This window comes from Elephas maximus, chromosome 23, assembly GCF_024166365.1.
Source record: "Elephas maximus indicus isolate mEleMax1 chromosome 23, mEleMax1 primary haplotype, whole genome shotgun sequence".
Classification (NCBI taxonomy): Eukaryota; Metazoa; Chordata; class Mammalia; order Proboscidea; family Elephantidae; genus Elephas; species Elephas maximus.
In genome coordinates, this window is record NC_064841.1 from 3,643,301 (window position 1) to 3,663,216 (window position 19,916).

General features: G+C 38.8%; 1 protein-coding gene across 6 annotated transcripts in view; it reads right to left on the reverse strand.

The window, feature by feature from the left end:
- The window catches only part of LEKR1 (leucine, glutamate and lysine rich 1), a 178,071-nt gene that overhangs the window by 33,621 nt on the left and 124,534 nt on the right, over positions 1–19,916 (reverse strand). For all 6 annotated transcript variants that reach the window (XM_049867247.1, XM_049867249.1, XM_049867246.1 and 3 more), the window contains 3 exons: positions 12,877–12,954; positions 12,349–12,552; positions 206–299 (listed from right to left, as the gene is read on the reverse strand). In XM_049867247.1, the coding sequence (XP_049723204.1) occupies positions 206–299; positions 12,349–12,552; positions 12,877–12,954 (376 nt within the window). The remainder of the gene's footprint in view (positions 1–205; positions 300–12,348; positions 12,553–12,876; positions 12,955–19,916) is intronic.

Below are 19,916 nucleotides of genomic sequence, written 5' to 3' on the forward strand. Positions count from 1 at the left end.
TTATTTTTATCTTTCACTTCCCATTATATTGTCTAATGCTTTGGAAAAGACATGCACCATAGGCATATTTGGTCTAGGAATCCCAGAAGGAACCAAAAGAGTGCACAAAAGCAAAGAAATGTAGCTGGGATACGGTCTTCTACCAAATGGGAAGAATTAAAAAAGCAAATAAAACACTTGCTGACGAGAAGCACATCATCGTTACCTTCTCCCTCCAGTTATCATCACTCAGCAGCTTCTGTCTAAGGGTTTCCTGCAGCTGCTCGATGCTTTTCTGATGTGAAATCAGCATCAACTCTCTGAAAACCATAAACCCAACAAATGAGTCAAGACTCACTCCTAACACTCTTCTCCAGTTTCAGTTCCTCACTCAGAGAATATTATTTCATAACTTAGTCTGTTTATTTTCTGTAGCAACGCATACACTGCTACTAGATACCAGATTAACCGTTCACAGAAATTTACAAACACTGCATACAAGGTAAGTATGTGCTCAGGCTAAATTTTTGTTTAGCAAGTTATAAATTATTATTTTTGCATAAAATAGTAGCAACACATCTGGAGTCACAAATAGAAGAAGTTGTGGTTCAAAAAGTTGATAATTCTAATACCAGACAATATTTTGTTTCTTAAAAAAGGAAAATATATTGGGATATGCCATAAAATCAATAAATGCCAGCAGTTCCTGCTGAATTTTTCTTTTACTTACCTCAGATACTAATAGGAACAAATAAAATTAAGGTGAAGTATAAATGTCAGAGATGTGGTATAGTACAAAACATATTAGAAATTAGAAAATGTAAAGAACACTTTAACATTTTAATCCACTTAGCCCAAAAATAAAGGATCTTAAATCTCAGTTTGTGAATCTCTGGGTAGAAATAAGTTTGGGAGATTCAAGAGAAAATTTCACAGAAACACTAAAATTAAGGCTTTGAATATCTCTAAAACAAACAAACAAAAAAATCCAAACCCATTGCCGTCAAGTCTATTCTGACTCATAGTGACCCTACAGGAGAGAGCAGAACTGCCCCACAGGATTCCCAAGGAGCTGCTGGTGGATTCAAACTGCCAACCTTCTTGGTTAGCAGCTGAGCGCTTAAGCACTGTACTATCAGGGCTCCCTGAATATCATCAGTAGTGGCAAAAACATGACTTGTTGTTCAGGGCTTCTTCCCCCTTCCATAATCACCATTTTCTTTTAACATTTTTATAGTTTTAAGTTTTATATTTAAAACTATGATCCATTTTGAGTTAATTTTTAAATATGAATCAAAGTTCATTTTTTGTAGGTGAAACCCAATTGTTTCAGCACCATTTGTTAAAAACCCTATTATTTCTCCAATAAATTGTCTTGGCACTCATGTAGAAGATCAGTTGATCTTGATCTTGATATTTCTGGACTCTGGGTTCTGTTCCACTGATACTCTTGTCTGTCTTGATACTAATGCCACATTGTTTTGATTATTTGTAGCTTTAAGATAAGCCTTGAAGTCAGGACGTGACTTTGATATTCTGACTATTCAAAGATTTTATCAAAGCTGTTCTGGCTATTCTAGGTCCTCTGCATTTCCATATAAATTTTAGAATTAGTTTAACTTCTAGAAAAAAAGTCTGTTGGAGTTGTATTTGGGATTGCATTGAATCTATAAATCAATTTGGGAATGAGTGTTAACAATACTGAATTTTCTGTTCTATAAGCATTGTATATTTCTCCATTTACATAGGTTTTCTTTAATTTCTCTGAGCTATGTTTTACAGTTTTTGTTGTGTAGGTCTTACACAGCTTTTGTCAGATTGAGGGTATTATTGAAATCCCTGACTACTGTTGTAGATTTGCCTACTTCTTGCAGTTCTATGAGTTTTTGCTTCATGTATTTTTAAGCTCTATTATTAGAGGCAATAAATGTCTACTATTGTTATGTCTTCCTGAATTGATACATTTATCATTACGAAAAGAATTTCTTTATGCCTGGTAATACTCTTTGTTCTGAAATATACTTTTGAATCGACTCAACGGCACTGGGTACTGGTGGTAGTATTAATACAGTCATTTCTTTCTTTAGATCGGTGTCAACATGGTATGTCTTTTTCCATTCTTTTAATCTATTTGTGTCTTTACATTTAAAGTATGTTTTTTGCAGGCAGCAGATAGCTGGATCTCATTTTTTTCTTTTTACAAGCTGATAATCTTTGCATTTTAATTGGAGGTGTTTAGACCATTTATATTAAGGGGATCATTGATATGGTTAGGTTTAAATCTATCACCTTGCTGTTGTTTCCTATTTGTCTCATTTGTCCTTCTTTGTTTCCTATTTCCTGTTTTTCTGCCTCCTTTTGGATACTTATGTGTTTTATGATTCATTTTTATCTCCTTCGTTGGCATATTAGCTATAACTTTTTTTTTCCCCCAGAGATTGCTTTACGATTTATGGGTAGTCCTTAGGTAGCACTACTAGTTAAGTGCTTGGCTACTAACTGAAAGATTGGCCGTTCGAATTCACCCAGAGGTGTCTTAGAATAAAGTCCTGGTGATCTACTTCTGAAAGGTCATAGGTCATAGCCACTGAAAACTCTACGGGCATTTCTGCTCTGAAACACATAGGGTCACCACGAATGGGAATCTACTCAATGGCAGGTTTTTTTTTTTTTTTTGGTTTATAAATAGACATCCTTAACTTATCGCAGTTGTGGTATGCTGAATAAAAAACCAAACCAAACCCATTGCCACTGAGTCGATTCCAACTCACAGTGACCCTACAGGACAGAGTAGAGCTGCCCCATAGGGTTTCTGAGGAGCAGCTGGTGGATTTGAACTGCTGACCTTTTGGTTAGCAGCCAAGCTCTTAACCACTGTACCACCAGGACTCTGGTATGCTGAAAGTGGCTTCCAAAGATGTCCATGTCCTAATTCCCAGAATCCGTGAATATGTTACCTTATATGGCAAAAGGAATTTTCCAGATATGATTAAGTTAAGGGTCTCAAGATGGGGAGCTTGTCCTGCATTATCTGGGTAGGCTCAAAATGCAATCACAAGGGTCCTTATAAGAGAGAAGCAAAAGGGTCAGTTTGGGGGAAGACAATGTGACAACAGAAGCAGAGATTAGATTAATGGGGCCAGGAACCAAGGAGTGCTGGCAGCCTCTAAAAGCTGGAAGAGTCAAGGAATGGATTCTTCCCTGGAGCCTGCAGAAGAAACCAGCCCCACTGACACCTTGGTTTTAGCTCCTTAAGAGTCTAGAACTGTAAGGGAATAAATCTGTGTAGTAATTTGCTGCAGCAGCCAATGGAAAGCTAACAGGGTAGACAACCTTCAAAAAATACTACACCATTTTATATACAATCTTGATAAAAATAAGGAGCAGCATTGAATGGAAATAAAGTAGCACTTCATCTGTTTTTCAAAATGCCCAGATCATAGAATGCATATGGCTGGCCATGGGCTTGTTAGAAGTGGTCAGACAGCAGAATCCTGGCAATTTGATTAACTTTATTACCTACGGCAAGTTTCCTGTTTGAAAAGAGGTCTTGCTGATTAGAAAACTTCAACGAGCATTTCCAGATGGGTACCTGTGAGTACATTTAGAGCTACTTTTACTACAAAGTAGATGGCACTAAACATTTGGAATGTGAGAATTTCAGTCTCCCTAGAGACAGCTATGGAAACCCTGGTGTCATAGTGGTTAAGAGCTATGGCTGCTAACCAAAAGGTCACCAGTTCGAATCCACCAGGGACTCCTTGGAAACCATAGGGGGCAGTTCTACTCTGTCCTATACGGTCGCTATGAGTCAGAATTCACTCGACAGCAACCGGTAAAAATGGTAATGGTAGAGATAGTTACAATTTTGATACCACTAAAATTCATTCCATATATATCCCTCTGATGGGCCTAGTACAAAGCACTGCTGTTATATGTATTATAAAAACTGTGGAAGTCTAGTAGATTATGGCACCTAAAATATAATATGCTGGGGTCGTTGTTGTTGTTAGGTGCTGTCGAGTTGGTTCTGACTCATAGTGACCCTATGTACAACAAACCAAAACACTTCCCAGTCCTGCATCATCCTCACAATCGCTGTTATGCTTGAGCCTACTATTGCAGTCACTGTGTATCAATCCATCTCGTTGAGGGTCTTCCTCTTTTTCACTGACCCTTTATTTTACTAAGCAAGATGTCTTTCTCCAGGGACTGATTCCTCCTGATAACATGTCCAAAATATGTGAGATGAAGTCTCCCCATCCATGCTTCTAATGAGTATTCTGGCTGTACTTTTTCCAAGACAGATTTGTTCGTTCTTCAGGCAGTCCATGGTTTATTCAATATTCTTCACCGACGTCAAAATTCAAAGGCATCAATTCCTCTCCGGTCTTCCTTATTTGTTGCCCCGCTTTCAAATATGTATGAGGCGAATGAAAACACCCTGGCTTGGGTCAGGCGCACCTTAGTCTTTAAATGGACTTCTTTGCTTTTTAACGTTTTAAAGAGGTCTTTATGCCAGCGTTAAAACACTGTTAACAAAGTGATTTTTTTTTTTTTGTACTTTAGATCTAGCTTCTCATTAAACAGTTAGTACACATATTATTCTATGACATGGTTACCAACCCCATGACATGTGAACACTCTCCCTTCTCGACATTGGATTCCCTATTACCAGCCTTCCTGTCCTCTCCCGCCTTCTAATTCTTGCCCCTGGGCTGCTGTGCCCCTTTAGTCTCATTTTGTTTTATGGGCCTGTCAAATCTTTGGCTGAAGGGTGAACCTCAGGAGTGACTTCATTACTGAGCTAAAAGTCTGTCCAGGGGAGATACTCTCGGGGTTTCTCTGGTCTCTGCAGGCTAGTAAGTCTGATCTTTTTTTATGAGTTAAAATTTTGTTCTACATTTTTTTCCAGCTCTCTCCAGGATCCTTTATTGTGATCCCTGTCAAAGCAGCTGGGTGGTAGCCAGGTGCCACTAGTTGTACTGGACTCAGTCTGGTGGAGGCTATGGTAGCTGTGGTTCATTAGACCTTTGGACTAATCTTTCCCTTGTGTCTTTAGTTTTCTTCAACCTCCCTTGCTCCTGAAGGGGTGAGACTAGTGGAGTATCTTAGATGGCCACTCGCAGGCTTTTAGGACCCCAGACCCTACTCACCAAAGTAGAATGTAGAACATTTTCTTTATAAGCTATGTTATGCCAATTGAGCTAGATGTTCCCCAAGACCATGGTCCCCACAGCCCTAAGCCCAGTAATTCCGTCCCTCAGGGAATTTGGATGTGTCTATGGAGCTTCCGGAAGCCTTGGTGGCATAGTGGTTAAGTGCTACAGCTGCTTACCAAAAGGGCAGCAGTTTGAATCCACTAGGCAACTCCTTGGAAACTCTATGAGCCAGTTCTACTCTGTCCCATAGGGTCGCTATGAGTTGGAATTGACTTGACGGCAATGACTTTGTTTTTTTTCTTTTCTTCTTTTTTTTTTAATGGAGCTTCCATGACCCCGCCTTGTATAAGTTGTACTGGCTTCCCCAGTATTGTATACTGTCTTACCCTTCACCAAAGTTACCTAAAGTGATAATTTCTTACTGAATTAAAAAAAAAGAAGTTCTTTTATGACAGTTTCACAAAGTATAAGGTGTTCTGAGTGAACTGTTATAAAAATTATGAATTTGCATCTGTGATGAAAATTTTGCTTGCTACTGGTTGGCTGGACATCGGATGGTTTCAGAAACTCCTGCTGAGTCCTTGACTCTAAGAACTATTCAACACAACTCTTTAATGGGGACAAGGCAAGAAAGAATAATTATATGTGGTGATACAAGCACTTCCTGTCCCTATTAGAATGGAACATATAGAGATATGATTGTATGTGAAAAAAGGTAATCTTGATTCTTAGAAGAAGACACTTGTATAGTATGCCTGTGGACTTTAAAGTGTGACCATCGTAAGACATCGATAAAGAAAAAGCAATTTTGTTTTGAAAGCCATGATAAAGTACCATCATTGACTCTAGTGAACATTTTTGCTAGAAATCTAGAGGAATTATGGAAAATAAAACACTAATTGTTAGAGGCATCTTCTGTTATTTTCCATGTTATAAAATAGCTGAAAATCTGCATACATATATCTGACTTCCTCTTCAGAGCCAATTCTTAGACCTGTCAATGCTTTAGAATTATAGGAAGCAACACAGATTTAGGTCCTAAATTGGGATTGTACTAAGAATCTAATGAAGAAGATTACCACTAGAATCGTGGAGCTTTGAACTTTATTCCCAGCACTGATTTTTGGCAAGTCGGAAGCTCTGTAGGCCTAAGAGAAATAATGGTAGAACCTCCCTGTTTTAAATCCTGTCATCAGTTGGCTGGGATTAAATACATTGCCATTCATCCAGTACATATCTTCTGAGTGATGACTATGTGTTAGGCACTGTTTTAGCCTCTAAGGATACAGTGGTTTAAAAAAAAAAAAAAAAGGCAGACATGGTTTTTCTCTTGCCATTCCTTAGAAATAAGATAATGTAATTGCCTCATTTTTAGAAGAAACAAAGACCCTGAATGATAAACGACTATCCGAGGTGACATGACTCATAAGTGGCAACACTAGCTCAAGCTTCTGCCAGTTGAGGGCTCTCTGTGTATCATGCCGCCTTTTCTTACCTGGGGTGGGGGGTGGGGGGGTGGGGGTGTGGCCACCCGTGGCATTTTACACTGTACTTCCATCAGGCATCAAAAATAATAACGTTTTTGGAGCTGGCAAAATAGGCAAATTAGCTTCTACTCACAATTAAGAGTATTTGTTTAAAATTTTTTTTAACTTTTAAATTCTTAGACCAAAAAGAATCTAATTTCTGATATACATACAAAAATCTACCCTTGTCACTGCTTCTGGGCTTTGTGGAAATATGACAAACCTCACTAAACACTGAGGCTTTCTTCTTCTAGAAAGTGGAGGTGAAAGGTTTTCAGGCTATTTTCAATCTGAAATTCTAACTCCACTTCTGGTTTTGCAAAGACACTGGGGATGCAGGGGGCAGAAGTCACTGCCTCCTGTTCATCAAGTGAGTGGAAGAATCTTGGGGGAGCAGAGAGAGGTGCTATGAAGGAGGGAGGGGAGGGGAGAGAGGGGACACCAAGGAGGCACCCTGGGATTTTCTGTTTTCTGCAGGGCTGTGGGTCTCCCCAAGGCTCACTGTCACGGCATGGTTGAGACAGAAAAGTCAGGCTGAGAGAAGCTGACCAAAGTTAGCCATTCAAGACAAATCCTGAGAGAGCTGTGCCAACCACAGGGAGGAAACATGGGCTCTAGGTCAGACCCAATGGAGCCTGGTTTCTGTCTTGGCCAGTTACGTAACCCGAGTAAGAAATCTGCTTAGCCTCAGGTTCCTCATCTACAAAATGTGGACAATGAAGCCTGCTTCCCAGGCGAGGGCCACTGCCCCACCCATATGCCATTTTCTCTGCGCATATTGGAAAATAGCTTCACCTCTGGGTCGGTGAATTAGAAAAATGCTCTCTCGAGGCGGGGGCAGCTCTATGGACACCAAATGTGACAAGGGGGATGGTGCAGGCACACATGAAAAACAAGCCTTCTTCTGTGGCAGGAGGCCAGGAGGCCAGGATCCGGGCTGGCTTTCCGCCCGCTTATCCCTCCCACTGAGCGTCACAGCAGTAAGTAGCATCATGGCCGGGTAGTGTGAAGACCAGATAAGATCATGGTCACAGGCTCGCTCAGAGGTTCCATGACTGTGAAATCTCTGGACTGCGGGCAGGAGAGCGGAAGAGGAAGAAACAGGAAGGGAGAGAAGGAGGGACTGAAGATGAGAGGGAGGGACGGAGAGAGAACGAGAAAGCAGGTGTGTTCAACCATGGGGTCCTGTCACATATGGGGGAACAGGAAAAGCCATGAACTTCCTGAAATAATATGCTAAATTGTGTGTGTATTTTTCTGGAGCAAGGATTTATAGCTTCCAATCCAAAAGGAAAAAGAAAAAAGGAAGTGAGAGAGAGAGCGTGAAAGAAAGAGGAGAGAATCAGGAACAAGGAAGAGAAGCTAATGTCATGGAGGACCATATATGGGCTATGTCCCTATAGCCTGAAAGATGTTCTTTGGGGCCAGGAATCAATCAAGTAAACTTCATTTACTGTAGAAAGACAGAAATAGATATATATAATTTATTTCACAGACTATTTTACACACGAGCAACTTGCACCTGAACTCTGATTACAGCTAAGCTTCTCCTCTGATGCTCCTCACCACTCCTGTCACATTGTGGGCAAGGACGTCAGAGGAAGTTTTTTCTCTGTTCATTCTCGGAATTTATTGAGCTGTGGATAACACAGCTTTGGGGAATGCACAGGGTATGAGAACCTGTTATAAACAGCTGTGTATTCCAGCAGTTTGGTTGGAGGCCACAGGACAGTGCATAAATGAATTTCTCCAAGCGTTATATGTGGGCATTCTCCAAGCTGTCCTTTTAAAATGAATTTGTAAGTAGGTTATAGGGAATTTAGAACACATTTTACCACAGAAATATTTTTCAAGGAAAATGGAATTAGGCCCCCAGGCCAACCCACAGAACCCCATTTAATCAACAACACACCTGAAGTGGCGTCCACATCAATGGTACCGGGAGCAGAGCTGGCCTTGGCCGCAGAGACCTGTGGCCCAGAAATGTGGGAACTGAGAGCTCTCTTTGCATGGAATTTAAAAGCAGCCACCTTCTCTGGTACTGCATCCCTCCTCCACAAAGGCCCCTCTTGCCAGCCCCGCGGCTTCTGTGACCAAGCTGGCCAGACCTTCTTACCTCGCATCCCATGACCCCAAAGGACCTATGTCCTTCCTTTCCGCGAAGCCTCTTCTCACTTAGAGTTTTCTCAGCCGGAAGGAGGGGAAGAGGAGAACAACGTATGGTACTTAAATAGACTTGCACTAAAGGGCGACTTCTCTCCCAGTCACTAACTCCTCTTCTGTTCCTAATCCCGAAGTTCTGTCAGTCTTTTTCTGGGGTCAGTTCTGGCTTTTTATATATCCTTTTCCTCCTCTTCTGAAACAACACAGCTTCTAAATTAAGTGCCACGTTTTTCGTAACGACCCCAAAGACAACAGCAGCAGAAAGGGCTCTGCCGTGGGGAGGATGGTGAGGAGGGCCATTGTGTCTGAGGCTGCCTGGATCTGCACCCACAAGCTGCCACCAGAGCGAGCTGGGCTCTGGCCTCCTGAGCAGCTCTGGCAGCCTGGGCGGTTACAGTACTTCCATGCCAGTGGTTTGTGACCTTGGCTGGTGCAGATTCCTGGGCACTGCCCAGATCTACTGAGCCAGAACCTCTGGGTGTAGTCAAATATCGGTGTTTCAGATGTTTTCCTTGAGCTCAGCTTCTTCTTTTGGAAGGATATTCACACCTCCATCTGCTTAAGGGCGCCTCTCTTCAGAGGTCCCTTGGGTGCTCAAATCAAAGCTTCAAGAGCAAACTCACTCAGCTGGGAGAGGTCAGTTTACTGAAAACAAAGCAGGGAGAGGAAAGTAAAGTCCGCCCATGGACCTCGGGGAACATCTGGTGATGGCAGGAGGGACAGGAAAGAGCCAAAACACCAACAGCAAAGGGCTGGATAACAAACAAGCTGTCCCTGAAGACAAAGGAAGACAAAGTTTCCAGGCAGATTTGGACAGTAATGTCAAAGGCGTCCAAAAGGTATTTGTTCTTCAGGATGTCTTTTTAACCTGGCTTCAATACATCCTGTTTAGCTCATCATAGAGTAAGTCCTGGCTATTCTACTGCCATGCATTTGGGTAAGACACTTCGATAACCTGCAGGGGCTAGGGGGTAGAGATTTCATTTTTCTCACACCTCTTAGGCTTCACCACAAATAAAATCCTTTGATATCAAAAGAGTAAATGACTTGACTTGCCCAATACCTTCTCCGTCCAGCAGCCGAAATGGCCTTCCTACAGTGCCTCTCCTCTTGTTAAGGCCCTTCAGTGGTTTCTTCTCATCACACTGAAATAACACCCAAACTCCAAAGGCCTGTGGGCCCTGAGTGATTTGGCTCTGCCTGCTCTTCACACAACTGCTGCACCTCCAGACACACTGCCTTTGCGTCCTCCTTAGAGCCGACCAAGCTCATTCTTTGCCTGTAAATCTCCCAGATTCCTGACACAGAACCTTCACTTGTCTTCCTTTACGTGTCACCTCGGAAGTCACTTTTTAAGAGCCCTGGTGGCTCAATGGTTAAGAGCTCTGCTGCTAACCAAAAGGTCGGCAGTTCAAATCCACCAGGTGCTCCTTGGAAACCCTATGGGGCAGTTCTCCTCTGTCCTACAGGGCTGCTATGAGTCAGAATTGACTCCACAGCAACAGGTTTGGTTTTGGTTTGGTTATTCAAAGCAGGCACCCTACTATCAGTCTCTACTACAACACACGCTTTACTTCCTTCATATCCATGATCACAATCTATAATTATTCTAGTTAGTTCTCTCTCTCTTTTTTTTTTTTTTTTTTACTATTTCTTCTATTAGAATGCAAGCTCCGTGAAGACAGGGACTATCTCAGACTCACTGTTGTATCCCCAGGGTGGACCAAAACCAAACCAGCTGCCGTCAAGTCCATTCTGATTCACGGAGACTCCGTGTGTTGCTGTCGAGTCCATTCTGACTCGTGGAGACTCCGTGTGTTTCAGAGCAGGGTTTTCAACGGCTCTGATCTTTCTAAAGTAGATCACCAGGCCTTTCTTTCGAGGAGCCTCTGGGTAGATCTGAACCACCAAACTTTCAGTTATTAATTAACTGCTTAATCACTGCACCACCCAGGAACTCCACAGTACTTGGCATACAGTAAATGATCAACAAATAATTGTTGTCTAACTGAATTACCCAAAGCAAGTCATTCTTTCATTCATCAAACATTTATTGAGTGGTTACCCATGCCGGGCCCCAGGGATACAGTAGAGGACTAGGCAGATGCAATCTGAAATTAGCCTAGGACAAAGAAAGAGGACAATCCTCCTCCTTGGAAAAGCCCTTGGTTATATGATAACTTGCTGGTCCATGAATGCCTTTTTTTTTAAGTGACAAATACCATGTCAATAAACTTAGTGTCATGAAATGACTGGGCAATATCATGCTTGCTTCTGTACAGACTAAAACATAGACAACGAAGAGGAAAAAAGGCAAGGACACAAGAAAAGGAGGGAGCAAAAGAACAGAACAATAGTTCAGTGATGTCTCTGTTTCCCAAAGTTTTATGGAAATTGTCCTTCTCATCCAGTATTTTATAACAGAAGGCATGATTACAATCATACAAAACTAAAATGAAAAAAAAAAGTGGGAAAACATATACATTCAAGTGGGTGTGCTATTTCAAAGCAACCCCCTGAGAAAGCTCTCTAGTTATTTTAATGGCTTTGCCAATCCCCAAAACATTCACAACCCCCCCTCTTCAAATGGCAGCCAGAGATAGTTTATTAAGCATAGAAAAAAGAAAACATTTTATTTTTTATCCCAAGTGGTATTCCCTAGATTAACTTCCCATCATATTCACCGGACTTGCTTTCACTGGATCTATTTGAGATTGAGCAAAAAAGTCTATCCATTCCTAAAGGGCAAAGATTTGTCATATTGAGGAAATTCTACAGAATGGTCACTTGAGCCAGTCCTCAGAGAAGAGTTCCAAATAGCTTGACCAAAGGTAAGATCTTCTCAACGACCACTGTGAAGGAGGTAACATCTGTCTAGCTAAGCTTAATTAATCTGGCATCATTGGAAATGAGGTGTTCTAGATAATAAGTGAATTGCTCAGCTAACCAATAAAAAGATAGAATAATATTTTAAAGAAAGATTTTTTGGTTAAAAAGTTATAGAATTCCACCAGTCATTGGCCTGGGTGAAATTCAGTAGTACAAGTACCACACATAGTCTTATTTGGCTCTTTTTACAGAAATCTAATACCAATTGCAATTTGGGTTTCATTCCTCCTCGTGCCTAACCAGTTGTGTGACTTCAAGCAAGTCATTTAACCTGTCTGGGCTTCAGTTTAATCACCTGAAAAATGAGCTGGAAGGATGTCATGAACTCTCAGGGGATACACATCTTTAATCTTGTCGTTCTATTGTTATTATATTATACAGAATCTTTATATTTCAAATATATGGACTATCAAAAAAAACCATTGCCATCAAGTTGATTCCGACTCATAGTGACCCTATAGAACAGAGCAGAACTGCCCCATAGGGTTTCCAAGAAGCTGCCGGTGAATTTTAACCACCGACCTTTTGGTTAGCAGCCAAGCTCTCAACCACTGCACCACCAGGGCTCCATATATGGAATAGTGATCTAAAAGTAAGATATTTTTGTAAGAAATTATTTTTGACTGCACCTTTCATTTTTCAGCGTTACAACCTCTTCCTTTGTTTGATTCAGAAGAGTCTTCGTTATTTCAAGTTCATTTTCTGCAAGGTTAATTCTTCTTTTTACATCTTCTTCTTGCATTTCTTTTGCAGCCAGTTGTTCCTGTAAATTTTTGTGTATTTTTTGACAAGTCATTAAAGATTCTTCTTTTTCTTTAAGCAGTCTCGTGTGACTAAAGGAGAATTAAAAAAAAAAAAAATGTGTATTAGATGCAAAATTTTTATATTTATTAAAGATATACGAAAAGGCCATTTGAAATTATAGAGTATGACTTTAAATTTTAAAAAATTTAATATGTTAAGAAAATAAATATTTCCATGATATTAAAATTTTCTCATTTAGGCATGAAGCAAAATCACTGAACAACTGCGAGACATTATAAACTTGAGTTAGGTAATTTATATGTAAGGAATACAATAAGAAAAGCTAAGTATCTTTTAAATACAATGTTTCAAGTTCAGTTATTAGATTTTTAATTAAAAATTTTCACATATACCGTGACTCAGAAATAATGGATTCAAACTTCAGCTTTCTAAGCTTTCTTTGACAGTCATCGGCTTCATTAGATTTACTCCTAAAACAATGCAAAAGAGATTCAAGTATATTATTTCAAAATAATTAAAGTGTAATTTTTTATATCATTATTTTATTCATCCATAGAAAGAATTTATTAGCATCATCGTAATATCATTTCTTTAAAGAAACATTTAGTCCACTTTTATAATGGCCAAGTCAGCTCCTATCAGACTAATTTCCCTTTTGATAAAAGATTAAACTCTGGACAATATTAAAAACAAAACCAAACATAAAAACTAGAGCTATGTGAAGGCACGAGAGAGTGAGCAAAAGCAGGCAGATTCTGGAGGGGAGTACCACTTGGAAGGGGGGGAGAGCATGGGATCAGTTTTGGTTTTGTGTTTGTTTTTTTAATGTCTTAAGCCTGAGGGCAGGCCCCAGTGTGCACCAGGCATGACAGATAAAACCCTGATCGAAAACTCAGTCTTTCTGTCCTGAAGATCCAGAGGACAGAGTCGGGGCCAGTAACAGCTCCTAGAAAGTGAAGGGGGAAGCCTGAATAGGAGAGAGCCACAGAGGGAGCCTCGAACACTGCACATGAACTTTACCCAGATCTGGGGGTGAGCCCTGAACTATATGTGCACTAGAAAGAATCTAAGATCCTAGTTAAAGATAAAATAACTGAGATTTGAGCTGCCACCCTAGAGTCATAGTTTGTCAAAGCCAACCAAACTAACTGCCTACTTAAAACAATAACAAAATATTCTTGGGAAGACTATAAGAAACCCAGAGTCTCCACAACAGAACATTCACAGTGTCCACAATACAATAAAAAATCACTGAACATACAAAGAAAAAGTATGACCCAGTCTCAAGAAAAAAGACAACTAATGGGGACTGACTCTAAGATGACCCAGATATTGAAATCAGAAGTCAAGGATTTTTGAAAGAGCAATTACAACTCTGCTGGAAGATATAAATAAAATGTACTCCAATGAATAAAAAGATAGGAACTCTCAGGAGAGAAACAGAAACCATTAAAAAGAACCAAAAGATAATTCTAAAACTGAAATAAACATTTGCTTGAACCTGACTCACAGCAACCCTGTAGGTCAGACTAGAACTGCCCCACAGAGTTTCCAAGGAGCGCCTGGTGGGTTTGAACTGCCGACCTTTTTGTGAGCAGCTGTAGCACTTAACCACTACACCACCAGGATTTCTGCTTGATCTTATATAATTAGGATTTGGCACCAATACTCAAAAGTTTACTATATGAAGAAATGGTAATATTCCAATTTAAATTTCCTTCTAAGCTGCAAATTAATAAGATGTCATTGTCTGAATACACCTTAAAATACCTTATAAACCATACAATGAAATATGTTAGATTATCGATGGCTTTGCCCTACTTGTAGAATGACTTTGATTTTCTAACAAATAATAATTTTTAAGGCATCAAGAACATAAATAATATTCATTTATTTTAAAACCTTTTTTTATTATAAAATATGACACAGAAATAGAAAACTACATAAAACAGATATACAAGATGGTCAGGTATTATAAGGAAAACATTCTTGTAATTATTATTCAGATAAAAAAATAAAGCCTTGCCAGCTACCTATTAGTCCTTTATATCCCTGGTACGAATTACAGCAAACTCCTCACCTCCTACAAATAACTATTTTCATGAATTTTATGGTAATCACTATCTTGATTCCTATTGGAGTTTTATCACCCAAATTTTATTCCTGAACGCTATAGTTTACTTTAGCTTATGTTTTTTAATGTGTCTTTTAAATTTCTAAATTAATCTATAGATACTTCCTCTATTAATTCCTTTCCATATAATGGCTTTATTGAGGTATTATCAGAAATACAATAAACTGGTATCTTTAAAGTGTACAATTTGATAGGTTTTGATGTGAGTTTATGCCCATGACACCATTAAAATCAAGAAAATGAACATATCAGTCATCCCCAAGAATTTATTCAAGCCCCATTGTAATCCATTCTTCCTAGCCCTTCTGCTGCTCCTTATCCAGGGAAGAACCGATCTACTTTCTGTGACTATAGGCTAGTTCACACTTCCTATGATTTTATATAAATGAAATCATTCAGTATATCCCTCCACCCCCTTTTTTCAGGCTTCTTTCACGTACAATTATTTTTTGCTGTGGGTATCAGTAGTTCATTCTGTTTAATTGTTGAACAGAGTTCCACGTATGGATATACTACAACTTGTTTATCCATTCACTTGTTGGTGGACATTGAGGTTGTTTCCCATTCTTGCTTATTGCAAATCAGACTTCTGTAAAAATTTATGTTCTAGTCTTCGTATGGACATATGCGTTCATTTCTCTTGGGTAAATATGAAAACATTTTAAGGAACTGCCAAACTACTTCCCAAAGTAGTTGTGCCATATATTGCATTCCCACCAGCAGTATGTGACAGCTCCATTTTCTCCGCGTCCTTCTCAGCACTGGGTATGATCAGTCATTTTCATTTTGGCTGTTCTCACTGGTATGTGCTTGTATCTCATTGTGATTTTAATTTGCATTTCCCTAATGACTAATAATGTTAAAGATCGATTTATGTGCTTATTGCCCATCTTTAACTCTTGTTTGGTAAAGTGTTTAAATCTTTTTCTTGTTTTTAAGATACATTTCTTATGTATTCTGGATACAAGTCCTTTATCAGATACCCGGTTTCAAATAATTTTTACCAATGTATGTATGGTTTGTTTTTTTTGTTCTCTAAATGGTGTATTTCAAAGAGCAGAAGTTCTTAATTTTTATGAAGTCCAATTTATCAGTTTTTTTTCTTTTATGGGTCATGCTTTTGTGTTATACTTTAGAAATCTTCAACTCCAAGGTTACAAAGTTTTTGTCTAGAAATTATAGTTTAAAAAAAAAATTATTTTTAGGTCTTACCTTAAGATGTATGGGACATTTTTAGTAAACTTTGTGTATTGTGTGAGGTAAAGCTCTAAATTCTTCTTTGTTCATGTGGATATCCAATTTTTACAGTACCTTTCACTGAAAAGACTATCATCTCCTCCACTGAGTTATTTTGGCTTCTTTGTTAAAAATAAACTGACCATAAATAGAATGGTTTAATTTTGCACTCTCAATTTCATTCCATTGATCTACATGTCTATCCTTATACTAGTACCAAACTATCTTGATTAGTGTACCAAACTGTTTTGAGTAGTGTAGCTTTTATAGTAGGTTTCAAAATCAGAAAGATGTTAGATTGAATTGTGTCCTCCAAAAGTGTGTGTCACTTGGCTAGGCCATGATTCTCAGTGTTGTGTCATTGTCTACCATTTTATCATCGGATGTGATTTTCCTATGTGTTGTAAATCCTACCCTTATAATGTTAATGGGGCAGGATTAGAGGCAGTTCTGTTAATGAGCCAAGGCTCAATCTAAAAGATTAGGTTGTATCTTGAGTCTATCTCTTTTGAGAGGGAGGTGAGCAGAGAGGCAGGAGGACCTCATGTCACCAAGAATGAAGAACCAGGAGGGAAGTGCATCCTTTGGACTTGGGGCCCCTGCACTGAGAAGCTCCTAGACCACGGAAAGATTGATAACAAGGGCCTTCTCTCAGAGCGGACAGAAAGAGAAAGCTTTCTCCTGGAGCTGGCACCCTGAATTTGGGCTTGCAGCCTCCTAGATTGTGAGAGAATAAATTTCTGTTTGTTAAAGCCATCTACTTGTGGTATTTCTGTTATAGCAGCACTAGATGACTAAGACAAAAGGTTAAGTCCTCAAATTTAATTCTTCTTTTTCAAAATTATTTTGAGTATCCTGGGTCGTTTGCATTTCCATATGAATTTTACAATGAACTTTTCAATTTCTACAAAAACCTCTTGGGTTTTGACAAGGATTGTGTTGAATCTATAGATCAACTTGGGGAGCATTGTCACCTGCTACGAATTTTGTCAATTGCTTTTTCTATGTCTGTTGAGCTTGCTTTTTTTTTTAGTCTTTTAATATAATGAGTTATATTGATTGATTTTTGAATTTTAAACCAACCTTGCAAAACTGGGAAGAACTCCATTTGGTAAGCATATATTATCTTTTTTATATAATACTGGATTCATTTTGCTAAAATTCTGTTTAGCATTTTTGCATACATATTGTAGTTTTACTTTCTTGTAATGTCTTCGTCTGTCAATTTGTCTGGCCAGTAATGCTGGCCTCATAGAATTCACTGGGAAACAGTCTCTTCTCTTCCAGTTTCTAGAACAGCTTGTGCAGAATTGGTATTACTTTTTCCTTAAATGTTAGGTAGAATTCTCCAGTGAAGCTAATTGGGCCTAAAGTTTTCTTTGTGGAAAGGTCTCCTGTTGCAGTTGGTGGTGTATTTATTTTTAATTTATTTTTATTTTTTTAGAATTTTTATTTTGAAATGATTATAGATTCACAGGAAGTTACCAAAAAGTATACAAGGAAGTCCTAACATATTCTTCACTCAATTTCTCCCAGTGGTAACACCTTGCATAACTATAAAACCTGTCGGCCGTCAAGTTGATTGTGACTCATAGCAGCCCTGTAGGACAGAGTAGCACTGTCCCAGAGGGTTTCCAAGCAGTGGCCGGTGGATTCCAACTGCTGACCTTTTGGTTAGCACCTGTAGCCCGCCATAGCTCTTAACTACTGCACCACCAGGGTTCCTGCATAATTACAGTGCAATATTGAAACTAGGAAGTTGACGTTGTTACAATCCACAGCGTTTATTCAGATTTCGGTTATATATGCACTCAGGTGTGTGTGTGCTTCTATGCAATTTCACCACTTATGGATTCATGCAATCACCACCACAATCAAGACACAGAACCCTTTCGTTATCACAACACTTCCTTGTGCTACTTCTTAGAAGTCACACTTACCCCTTCATCCCTGTGGAAAGGTTTTTCAAATTCAAATTCAATTTCTTTAATAGATCAAGACTACTAAGGGTATCTTCTTCTTCTTGAGTGAGTTTTGGTAGTTCGTGTTGTTTTTCAAGGGATTTATCCCTTTAATGTAAGTTGCTGAATTTATTGGCATATAATCATCATAAGGTTTCCTTATTATCCTTTTAACACCTGTAGAATCATCAGTGATGTTGCCTTACTCTCACCTCATGTAATTTATGTCTTTCTTTTTTTTCTTTTTGATCAATTTGGCTTGAGGTTGACCAATTGTACTGGTCTTCTCAAAGAACCAGCTTTTATTTTATAGATTTTTCTCTATTATTCTGTTTTGAATTTCACTGATTCCTGCTGTGTTTAATAATTCCTAGGCAGGGACAGAGTAGGTATACCTGAAACATCTTGTTACGCCAGAAAGTAATTTAGTGCTTAAAAAAAATGATGGGATCACATTTCAAGGTCACAGGAGCCAGCTTGAATGGTCTCCCACTAGCTAAATCTGGAAAAATTTGTGTACCAAAATCATTAAGCACAGTAAGAAATTATAAACTTTTGGGGAAAAAAAAAATTCATGAGTTCACAGACCGACCCTAGACTGGAGCCTGTACTAAACAGGAAAATGCCATAAAGGACATCATTAGGCCAACTGACAAAACTGAAATATTGTATCAATGTAAATTTATGATGCTGAGTACTCTACTGGTTGTGTAGACTGTCCCTGTCCTGAGGAAATGCACACGAAGGTATTCAGAGGTAAGGGGCTATGTTGTATGTAACTTATCCTCAAATGTTTCAGGAAAAAATTATACACGTGTGTGTGTGTGTGTGTGTGTGTGTGTGTGTGTGTAGATACAGGTAGATATGGAGAGAGAAAGCAATAGGTTAAGATGTTAATAACAGGTGAATCTGGGTTAAGAGTATTTGGGTGCTCTTTGTACTATTATTATTTTTACAACTTTTTGTAAATTTGAAATTTATTTATGAGTAAAACATTAACAAAGAAAGAACAAGGAAAAGATTGGCATGCCACTAGAAAAGCGGGCAAAGGCTACATTCAGGTGAGTGACAAATGGAAAAATACCAGCAGCCAGAAATGCAGGGTATTTTCCATCAACTAAATTAGCTTTTTTTTTAAGTTATGATATCTAGGATTGACTAGGAAGTGAGGAAATGGGTATTCACAAACATGGCTGAGACTATAATCCACTGTAATCTTATAACAGGGCCATTAGTCACATGCATTAAAAGCCTTAAAAAAATGTGAGTTTAATTCTAGAAAAATTATCCTAAGGAAATAATTGTGTATGAGTAGAAAGGTTTTCCACATGGATTTTCAAAGTACCTTAAGTGAAAAATTTGGATATTCTAAAAGCAAGGAATTAGTAAATAAATTAAGGTTCATCCATAGATTGGAATACTATAAAAAACAAAAAAAAACATTCATAATTACCTATAAATGTATCCATTTTTTATTTTTTTTTATAAATGTATCATGGGATGACATGGCAAAATGTCCAGGAAAAGGGAGAAAACATTTTGCAAAACAGTATATAATTACACTAAAAATACATGAAACTTAGAAAGAGGGACTAGGACGACATAATAAAAAAAAAAATCAAAGTATAACTGGGATTTTCTTTCTTGTGTATTCCTGTATTTTTCAACTTTCACACATTTACTTTGAAATCAAACAAAAACATTAGTTTTAAAAATGCCTTGAGATTCAACAGCCCTACAACTGTCACTTCTCTGCCCAGACTCTTTTCCAAACTTTGCCAAATCTAAGGGCAGGGACCGGAGAATGTCTTTCGGTGGTCATTTTACTATTCAGGTAATCTTGGCTGTGACTTTTTTTTTCTAGAAGAGTCTGCTCACTAGGGAGCTGACCATCCCAAGATCCCCTTCAGCCCCCCACTCCTATCCCCACCCCCAGTTCAGCCACTCTTTCTGTGGTCTACCGGTCACCACCCAGTTGTTATCTTCACCATAGTTGGGACTGGAGAACTGGAAGGAACACAAAGCATGCCTGCATCTCTTTCTTTAAGCACTGCCTAGCAAACAGTGTTAATCCTTTCTTTTCAGCCTCTATGAATAAGAC